This window comes from Solanum lycopersicum, chromosome 1, assembly GCF_036512215.1.
Source record: "Solanum lycopersicum chromosome 1, SLM_r2.1".
Classification (NCBI taxonomy): Eukaryota; Viridiplantae; Streptophyta; class Magnoliopsida; order Solanales; family Solanaceae; genus Solanum; species Solanum lycopersicum.
The window spans coordinates 78469657-78480754 of NC_090800.1; the positions used below are offsets into that span (position 1 = coordinate 78469657).

At 35.5% G+C, this 11098-nt stretch overlaps 2 protein-coding genes across 2 annotated transcripts; both read left to right on the forward strand.

Annotated features, from left to right (window-relative positions):
* Positions 1 to 1961: 1961 nt before the first annotated feature.
* On the forward strand, positions 1962 to 4571 carry sbt4d (subtilisin-like serine protease family protein). The gene is given in 1 exon segment (NM_001329604.1): positions 1962 to 4571. A coding segment is annotated over 1 exon segment (2331 nt). The 5' UTR covers positions 1962 to 1993; the 3' UTR covers positions 4325 to 4571.
* Positions 4572 to 7893: 3322 nt separating this feature from the next.
* Positions 7894 to 10506, forward strand: sbt4b (subtilisin-like protease 4B). Its single transcript, NM_001324442.1, has one exon. The coding sequence runs from the start codon at positions 7962 to 7964 to the stop codon at positions 10293 to 10295; it is 2334 nt and encodes a 777-aa protein (NP_001311371.1). The 5' UTR covers positions 7894 to 7961; the 3' UTR covers positions 10296 to 10506.
* The last annotated feature ends 592 nt before the right edge of the window (positions 10507 to 11098 follow it).

Genomic DNA, 11098 nt, shown 5'->3' on the forward strand with positions numbered 1-11098 from the left:
GAAGCTAACAAATCTAGGTTAGGAAAGTTTGAGTGGGTATAAAGCAGGAAAGACATATATTTGTTTAACATAAATGAACTACGATAAAATAAGAAGATGAGGGTCTATCAGCCTTCGGTGACAGTGGCGGATGCAGCTTTTCAACTAGTTCATTCCAATTCAGCATTTTCGTTTGGACCATATTTCCTAGTATCATTCCTATGTTCATTGCTATACCGTCATTTTATCCATGTTCGACGTTACTTGGCCCTGAAATTTTATTAGCCTTGTCTTTTTTCTTGTTCATCACATCTAAACTCAGCCCTGTTATTGCTTTAACTGGTGAAAAGTTCAAATTTACTCATTTATAGAGTGGGATGTAGGGAAGTTCAAATTTTTTGGAAAAGAGTCTAAATTACCCCTTGAACGATACGAAATAGATCACTTATAATCTCCGTAGCATTTTGAGATAAAAAATGCTCCACCGTTATCCTAAAAGATCACAAATATCTTCTAGAGTTAACAACCCAAATTTGTAATGACGTGGCAAGCCAGGTGATCAGTCATTTGGGTTGAAGAAAATGGCAACCAGGCAGTTAGGAGTCTTATAGTTACAACTAAACTGTTGAGGTCTGGGTGATTCTTGAACTAAGAGGGATATTATATATGTATAAACACTGAATTAAAAGTTTTTGTCCAATCAAAAAGGCATTGCCTATTTCTTTTATCCCTAAAGTATGATCAATCCAAATCAACAATGCTAAATCTAGATACACATCTGAATATTTTTCTCTTTTAAAAAAGAATGACCTAGTTTCCTTTTTAGTCTGTTTAAAAAAGAATGACTCATTTTCTTTTTTGGCAACACTTTAACTTTAACTTTCCACGTGATATGTTTTAGGCCACAAGATTAAAGGATATTTTGGTACATTTGACATAACTTTAATTTAGAACTACAATATTAAAAAGTCTTTTTTTTTCTTAAATTTCGTTTCAAGTCAAACTAAATCATTCTATTTGAATCGGAGAGAACAATGATTTATGTCAGCGGTTAGTAATAATAGTGGTGACAGTTGTGATGGAAAAGATGATTAATGTTGTAGTGACTAATGTGATGGTAACTGAAGAATGTGTGGTAGTTAACGATATGTTGTTGTCAATTAGCAACCATACTAATTGTAATAATGAAAATAGTGTAGTAGATATTGATCGCAGTGATGATAATGTGATTAATAGTGGTAGAAGAAAGGGTGGACGGTTTGATGGAGGTGACTTGTAGTAGTAGAAGTGGTTAGGGATCGTGGTTGGTGGTTAGTGACGTAATTATATATAATTAACCATAGTGATAATGATGATAATGGCAAAGATGATTGGTAATGATGTGATTGTGGATAAAATGGTAAGAAAAGTTATCCACACTCCGCCAAGATAGACTGAGGCGGCTGTTTTTATTTACGTTTATATCAAAACATTTATTAGAAGCTGAGTGATTTGCCGCATCCCATCGTTACGTCCCACTACATTATTGATGTTGAGTCATTCATTGAACCTGGGACCACAAAAAGGACTCTGTGGCGATTTATCCCCTCGTTGAAAAGGAAAATGAAATATGTATTGATTTGTTTGATTTTATTTAAAAGAATTACACATACTCTACTTGTTTAATTTTTCGACAATGTTTACTACTATTTCCAGAAAGGGGTATATGATCAATAAGAAAGGGTGAAAGATTATTGCATTGAGATATTGATAAAAAAAATATATTACAGTATAAGAAAATAACAGTGAATTGAATGGATAACAAGAGTCAAGATTGACATGTAAGGTGCTATCAAGCTTTTGATTGGTTTACACAAGCCGCCGCCTATATTTACTGCATTAATACCTCTTAGCTCATTTCAGTATCCACCTAACAGAATTGATTGCTAAAGGGACTTCATATGCTTCTATTTTTTAAACTTATAAAGTCAAATGAATATTTGGTGTCTTAACAAGTGTGGTGTAGTGAGTGAACATGGGATCAAGAAATATTTGGTTTCCTTCTTCATTACATCTAGTCTTGCTTTCATGGGCTTTTTTTGCTCATCTATTTTTAGCTTTAGCACAAAGATCCACTTACATTGTCCATCTTGACAAGTCCTTTATGCCTAATGTCTTTGCTCATCACCATCATTGGCATTCTTCCACTCTTGATTCTATCAAAGCTGTTGTTCCTTCATCAGTAGACAGATTCCACTCTGCTCCAAAACTTGTTTATTCCTATGACAATGTGTTTCATGGCTTCAGTGCTATTTTGTCCAAACATGAACTGGCAGCTTTGAGGAAGTCACCAGGTTTCATTTCAGCATACAAAGACAGAACTGTGGAACCTCATACTACCCACACATCTGATTTCCTTAAGCTTACTCCTTCGTCGGGGTTGTGGCAAGCTTCTGGTTTAGGACAAGATGTGATCATTGGGGTTCTTGACGGTGGAATCTGGCCAGAATCCGCGAGTTTCAGAGATGATGGTATGCCTGAAATACCCAAAAGGTGGAAAGGTATTTGCAAGCCAGGCACTCAGTTTAATACTTCAATGTGCAACAGAAAACTGATTGGGGCTAATTACTTCAATAAGGGAATTTTGGCGAATAATCCTACTGTGAAAATCTCCATGAATTCTGCCAGGGATATTGATGGTCATGGCACACATTGCGCTTCCATCACTGCTGGGAACTTTGCTAAAGGTGCTTCTCATTTTGGATATGCACCGGGGACAGCAAGAGGGGTTGCTCCACGAGCTAGGATAGCGGTCTACAAGTTTAGCTTTGATGAAGGAACACTATCATCAGATTTAATTGCTGCTATGGACCAAGCTGTTGCAGACGGTGTTGACATGATATCCATTTCTTATGGATACCGTTTCATTCCCTTGTATGAAGATGCTATATCAATTGCTTCTTTCGGAGCTATGATGAAGGGAGTATTGGTCTCAGCTTCAGCTGGAAATGAAGGTAGCGGTTCATCTGTAGAAAATGGATCTCCATGGATCTTGTGTGTGGCATCAGGCCACACTGACAGGAGATTTGGAGGAACTTTGACTTTAGGCAATGGATTAAAAATTAGGGGTTGGACGTTGTTTCCTGCAAGAGCCTTTGTCAGGGATTCTCCAGTTATTTACAACAAGACTCTAGCCGCTTGCGATTCAGATGAATTGTTATCACAAGTTCCTGATCCCGAACGCACCATCATCATCTGTGATTACAATGCAGATGAAGAGGGTTGGGGTTTCTCTAGCCAAATTTCTCACGTCATCAGAGCAAAACTTAAAGCAGGCATCTTTATTTCTGAGGATCCAGAAGTTTTTAGGTCTTCTTCATTTCCTTACCCAGGAGTTGTGGTTGACAAAAAGGAAGGAAAACAAATCATCAATTACGTTAAAAATAGTGCTTCTCCGACTGCTACAATCACGTTCCAAGAAACTTACGTGGATGGAAGCCCAGCCCCAGTTGTTGCAGGAGACTCCGCACGAGGGCCCTCCAAAAGCTACTTGGGAATTGCAAAGCCAGATATTATGGCACCAGGGGTACTGATTCTTGCAGCATTTCCACCTAATCTCATTTCAGATAGTATTCAGAACATACAATTAACCACTGATTACGAGCTTAAATCAGGCACATCCATGGCTGCACCTCATGCTGCTGGAATTGCAGCAATGCTAAAAAGTGTGCATCCTGAATGGAGTCCTTCAGCTATTCGCTCTGCCATGATGACCACAGCAAACCATTTGGATAATACTCAAAATCCTATTAGAAGGGATAATAATAGGGTAGCCACACCCCTAGAAATGGGATCAGGACACGTTGACCCGAACAAAGCTCTTGATCCCGGCCTCATATATGATGCCACTCCACAAGATTACATAAATCTTATATGCTCTTTGAATTTCACGGAAGAGCAGTTCAAAACATTTGCAAGATCATCAGCCAATTACCACAACTGCTCAAATCCATCAGCTGATCTCAATTACCCATCATTCATTGCGTTGTACCCATTCAGCATCGAGCGCAACTACACCTGGTTGGAGCAGAAATTCAGGAGGACCCTTACTAATGTTGGTAAAGGTGAAGCAACTTATAAAGTGAAGATAGAAACTCCAAAGAATTCCACAATTTCAGTGTCTCCGCGAACTCTGGTGTTCAAGGGGAAAAATGATAAGCAAAGTTATAGTTTGACAATTCGATATATAGGTGATAGTGATCAGAGTACGAACTTTGGGTCGATCACTTGGGTTGAAGAGAAGGGTAACCACTCTGTTAGGAGTCCTATAGTGACGTCTCCCATAATCGAGGTCTGGGGTAGCTAGTGATGATTAGGGCCATCAGATTCTTGAGTTTTAGAGGTATAAAGGGAAATGAAGTGAGATAAAAATTAGAAAAAACTTGTATATTTCTTTCTATGTGAATGTACAAGTTAAAAGTTTTTTGCTTTGAACAAATGAGGGCTAGCTAATGAATATGTGCGCAGAGAATACTGGTTTACAGTAGTTGAAGTTTCATTGTAACAAATAAGCATAATGTTGAGTTAATAATACCATGCTAATTAATTCAATATATTATGATCCATGATATTACTACGTCTTGAGTTGAACTACATTTATCATATTCGTTGTTTATTTGATCTTGAATTTACTATTTTCACTAATTCGAGACATCTATATTCTTGTATTGAACTCAGAAGGTCAATGGTGCATCTGGTGATACACTAAGATTGGAATATTGCTTCTTTAGTTTTCTTCTCTAACTCTCACTTTCTCTTTTGTGTATGGTCGGGTTGGTTTCGGGTTTTCCAAATATCAAACCAAACTATTTGTGTTGGATTTTTAAATCTATATATTAAACAAAACCAATAAAACTCGAGTTTTTCAATCTCAGGTTTTTTCGGGTTTTCGAATTTCTTCCACTAAAGTATTCATACAAACAATAATTTACTTGTAATTCAAATATTTCTTCAGTTCTATCAAAATATATCTATCTAATGTGTTTCTTAAGAGTATAACACAAACGATGATATGATTAATAACACTTAAATATCCAAATATATATATTGCGTAAAACAAATATTGCAAATAACAAATCATAATGAAAATGATCATAATTTAAAAGTATTAAATCATGCTAAAATAAGTTTAATTATTAGTTACATGACTAAAAGGAAATTAAAATTAGATTATGTATGTCAATTGTCTAAACCAATGTAAAATCAAAGAACAAATATTCAATATTATTATCATTCTTAGTGTTAAAATAATTTCTTTTTTGCATTAATATTAATCTAACCTATTGACTGTAATCTTTATAAAATATCCAAAATTCTAAGTTTCAAACTTGAAATAATATATTAAAAGATAAAAACTAGGAAAAAGTATAAGAAATATTTTAAAATTATATCAAAGTAAATATTTTTATGTATAAAATAAAATTTTAAATTATATATATAATGTCGGGATGACTTGGTCTCAGGTTAATTTTTTTTTTAGTTAAAACCAATCCAATCTAAATATAGTCGAATTTTTTTTTCAACACCAAACCAAATCAAACCAACCATTAATGGGCTTTTTTTCTGAATTGACTCGATTTACTATTTGGTTTGATTTTAGATTCGATTTTGTACCCCTATTCCTTATATACGTCCCATTACATCATTGATTTTGAGTGATTGATGAAATTTGGGACCAGGAGGAAAGTTCTATGGCCTTTATCACATAATTTTTAATGGAACCTTTGATTAAAGCCACAATTATTCGAGTCATTACCAAAAAAGCAAAAAGATAAAAGTTTTTAAAACTGGAAAAAAAAGGATAACTTATGACAAAGTTAAAATCATTTCTGTGATTCAATATAAGATTATTTTTTTACCAAAAATATAAGATTTATCTTCTTATACATACCAAAATCACTCCAGTGGAATATTTCAATACGTTACATGATTGATATCGAGTCATTTATCATACCTAAGGACCATGAAAATGACTGATGATAATTGTGCTGAATAGTCATTCGTCTTATTTAATCTTTCAATTCTCATTTGACTGATTCTACGAATCAACATTGCTTATTAAAATCATTAACAAATACTCTCTCTGTCCCATTTTATGTGGTCACATTTAATCTGACACGAAGTTTAAAAAATGATGAAGACTTTAAAATGTTTATCAAATTATCCTTAAAAAAAGTAACTCACTTATCTCACTCCTCATAAATATATTAGAAAATTAAGTGGGATCAATAAAGGTAAAAGAAAAATTATATCCTTAAATAATTACCATATAAGGAAATGTGACATTCTTTTTGGGGACCGACTAAAAAGAAAATGGTGCCACATAAAATGAGACGGAGGTAATAGTAACATATATTACGGAAAAGGCTCAAAAATATCTCTAAATTATCCAAAATAGCTCATATTTACCCTTAAACTATATTTCGGCTCAAAACTTCCCTTCCCGGCATACTATTGGGTCAAAAGTACCTTTCTTCTTAATGGAAGTTGTTAAATGCCACGTGGATGTTACATGGCATGCCAATATAGTTATAATGCCACATAGACCAAACGTAAAAGGGTCAAACATAACCTTAAACTATCCGAAATAGCTCATATTTACCTTTAAACTACATTTCGACTCAAAACTACCCTTCCCTTCAAACTATTGGATCAAAAGTACCCTTCTTATTAACAAAAGTTGTTAAATGACATGTGGATGTCACATTGAATGTCAATAAGGTTCCACTATCACATAGACTAAATTCCTAAATCCCAATTACTCTTTCCCCCCGCCCCCACCTCACTCATTTCATTATATTCCAGAAGCGATTTCACCTCTTTGTCCTCATTTTGCAGCTAGGGTTTCACAGTTTTCTTCGTGGCTAGGTTTCAAAGTGGATATTTGTGGTTGTAGGTTAGTAAATATTTTTTCTTATTTTATTATGTTAATTCAAAGCATAATTTTAGAATTTTACAATTTTCTCTTTATTTCGCGACTAGGGTTTTGCAACTTTCTTTGTGATTGAGTTTCAATGTGGATATTCGCGGTTGTAGGTTAGTAATATAAATATCTTTTTCTTATTTTTTATGTTTACGATTTCAAAGCATGATAATTAAGATTTCACAATTTTCCCTCATTTCGCTGCTAGGGTTTCATAGCTTTTTTCGGGATTGGGTTTCAAAGTGGATATTCATGGTTGAAAACATAAAAAAAATAAGAAAAAAGATTTATTCACTTACAACCACGAATATCCACTTTGAAACCCAACGACGAAGAAAATAGTGAAACTCTAGCCGCGAAATGAGGGAGAAGGAGTGAAATTGTTCATGGAAAATAATGAAATGAGAGGAGAAAATTAAGATTTAAGATTTAATCTGTGTGGCAGTAGAACCCTATTGATGTGTAATGTAGAACTCACGTGACATTTAACAACTTTCGTTAATAAGAAGGACACTTTTGACCCAATAGTTTGATGTAAATGGTAGTTTTGAGCTATAATATAGTTTAAGGGTAAATATGACCTATTTCAAATATTTGAAGGATATTTTTAACCCTTTTCCGTTTGGTCTATATGACAATAGAACTATATTGGCACACATGGTATCCACGTGGCATTTAACAACTTCTGTTAAGAAGAGGGGTATTTTTGACCCAATAGTATGATGGGAAGGATAGTCTTGAACCGAAATATAATTCAAGGGTGTATCGGAGCTATTTCAGATAGTTTTGGGATATTGTTGACCATTTTTCTGTATATATTATTTAGAAGCAAAAGGAGCATAAGTTGACAGAATTAGTATAATTTACTTTTATACAAGCCGCCTACCTTTACTACTACAGTAATACCTCTTTAGCTTATTTTAATCTCCACCTAACTCTACTGATTACTGAAGGGACCCTCATGCTTTCTATGCATATAATCTGAAAATTTAGTGATTTAGGAAGTGTTTTGTGTAGTGCTATGGAATCTAGAATGGAGTTTCGTTATTTTCTTCATCTTCTCTTTCTTTCTACTCATATGTTCTGTTTCTTAACTATAGCACAAAGATCCACTTATATTGTCCATTTGGACAAATCTTTAATGCCTAATGTCTTTACTGATCATCATCATTGGCATTCTTCTACTATTGATTCCATCAAAGCTTCTGTTCCTTCATCAGTAGACAGATTTCATTCTGCTCCAAAACTTGTTTACTCATATGACAATGTGTTTCATGGATTCAGTGCTGTTTTGTCCCAAAATGAACTGGCAGCGTTGAAGAAGTTGCCAGGTTTTGTTTCAGCTTACGAAGATAGAACTGTGGAACCTCATACTACCCACACATCTGATTTCCTCAAGCTCAATCCTTCATCTGGGCTATGGCCAGCTTCTGGTTTAGGCCAAGATGTGATCATCGCTGTTCTTGATGGTGGAATCTGGCCTGAGTCCGCGAGTTTCCAAGATGATGGTATGCCAGAAATACCCAAAAGGTGGAAGGGGATTTGCAGGCCTGGGACACAGTTTAATACTTCAATGTGCAACAGAAAACTTATTGGGGCTAATTACTTCAATAAGGGAATTTTGGCTGATGATCCCACTGTCAACATTTCCATGAATTCTGCTAGAGATACTAACGGTCACGGCACACATTGTGCTTCCATTGCTGCTGGGAACTTTGCTAAAGATGCTTCCCATTTTGGATATGCACCAGGAATAGCAAGAGGGGTTGCTCCACGAGCTAGGATAGCTGTGTACAAGTTTAGCTTCAGCGAAGGAACTTTTACATCAGATTTAATTGCTGCTATGGACCAAGCTGTTGCGGATGGTGTTGACATGATATCCATTTCTTTTGGGTACCGTTTCATTCCCTTGTATGAAGATGCTATATCAATTGCTTCCTTTGGAGCTATGATGAAGGGAGTGCTAGTTTCAGCTTCAGCTGGAAATCGAGGTCCAAGCGTTGGAAGTTTAGGCAACGGATCTCCATGGATCTTGTGTGTGGCAGCAGGCCACACTGACAGGAGATTTGCAGGAACTTTGACTTTGGGCAATGGGTTAAAAATTAGGGGGTGGAGCTTGTTTCCTGCAAGAGCCTATGTCAGGGATTCACTGGTGATTTACAACAAGACTCTGGCCACTTGTGATTCAGTTGAATTGTTATCGCAAGTTCCTGATGCTGAACGCACCATCGTCATCTGTGATTATAATGCAGATGAAGATGGTTTTGGTTTCGCTAGCCAAATTTTTAACATCAATCAAGCAAGAGTAAAAGCAGGCATATTTATATCTGAGGATCCAACAGTGTTCACCTCTTCTTCTTTTTCCTACCCGGGAGTTGTGATTAACAAAAAGGAAGGGAAACAAGTCATCAATTATGTTAAAAACAGTGCTTCTCCCACAGCCACCATAACGTTCCAAGAAACATACATGGATGGAGAAAGGCCAGCCCCAATTCTTGCTCGATTCTCAGCACGAGGGCCTTCCAGAAGCTACTTGGGAATCCCAAAGCCAGATATCATGGCACCAGGAGTACTGATTCTTGCAGCATTTCCACCTAATATCTTTTCAGAAAGTATTCAGAACATAGAATTATCCTCTGATTATGAACTTAAATCAGGCACATCCATGGCTGCTCCTCATGCAGCTGGAATTGCAGCAATGCTAAAAGGCGCACATCCTGAATGGAGTCCTTCAGCTATTCGCTCCGCCATGATGACCACAGCAAACCATTTGGATAGTACTCAAAAGCCTATTAGAGAGGATGATAACATGATTGCCACACCACTAGATATGGGAGCGGGGCATGTTGACCCGAACAGAGCTCTTGATCCCGGCCTAGTATATGATGCCACTCCACAAGATTACATAAATCTTATATGCTCTATGAATTTCACAGAAGAGCAATTCAAAACATTTGCAAGATCATCAGCCAATTACAACAACTGCTCAAATCCATCAGCTGATCTCAATTACCCATCATTCATCGCCTTGTACCCGTTCAGCCTCGAGGGGAACTTCACCTGGTTGGAACAGAAATTCAGGAGGACCCTTACAAATGTTGGTAAAGGTGGAGCAACTTATAAAGTGAAGATTGAAACTCCTAAGAATTCCACAGTTTCAGTGTCTCCGCGAACTCTGGTGTTTAAAGGGAAAAATGATAAGCAAAGTTATAATTTGACAATTCGATATATAGGTGATAGTGATCAGAGTAAAAACTTTGGGTCGATCACTTGGGTTGAAGAAAATGGCAACCACACTGTTCGTAGTCCTATAGTGACTTCAACCATTATTGAGGTATGGGGTAGCGAAGACTAAGCGGAAATAAGATACAAGTAATATAGTACGTAATATATGATGCTAAATGTAAAGTTGTTATCCAGTAAATAAACAAGAACAACTTTGAACCTTTCAAATTATTTTGAACTTACCTATTGGTGAGCTAATAATCACATTAACTATATTTAAGAGTAAAACATAAACAGAATTTCAATTATATACACTTTGGTCGATAGACTTTTGGCACTAGTACTACTGTTAAAATATTATTTTTATCGATGTTAGATATTTATATATGGTATTTTGCTTAATCATTACCCTTATCAGATGATTGCCCTTATGAATTATCCATATGTATACATAATAAAATATTAATTATATATGTTTTATATTTAAGAAAAAAAAGTTAATATTTTTCCTAAACTTGCTATACAATTTTTTCCTTTTTTTTTTTTCACTTTGTTTGAAAACAAAGTGTGAAAATGAAAAATTAAGCCGCGTGTAACAATTTAAAACTAATCGTCACGTCCTTTGGTGAAACAACATGACTATCGAAAACTATTTATATAAAAGGACTATTAATCATATATTATACTATTATTATATTTTACATTTTCTGAAAGCAACAAAAGAATTATAAGAAAAAAAAAATGGAACAATGTCAATGGGGAATTGGTTCAATGTTGATGATGTTAGTCGTGGTGATTTGTCTTTTATTTCTACCATTATTTATGGGTTCGATTCAGCCACCTTCTCTCTTCGTCTTTCTCATGATTCCTCTTGCAATGGCCGTCATTTGGATTTATCTTTCGTGTGCCTCTGAATCTGTTTAAATAATACTG

Excerpts from the sequence above, each read along its gene's own strand:
- sbt4b (NM_001324442.1), top strand. The coding sequence starts at position 7,962 with ATGGAATCTAGAATGGAGTTTCGTTATTTTCTTCATCTTCTCTTTCTT.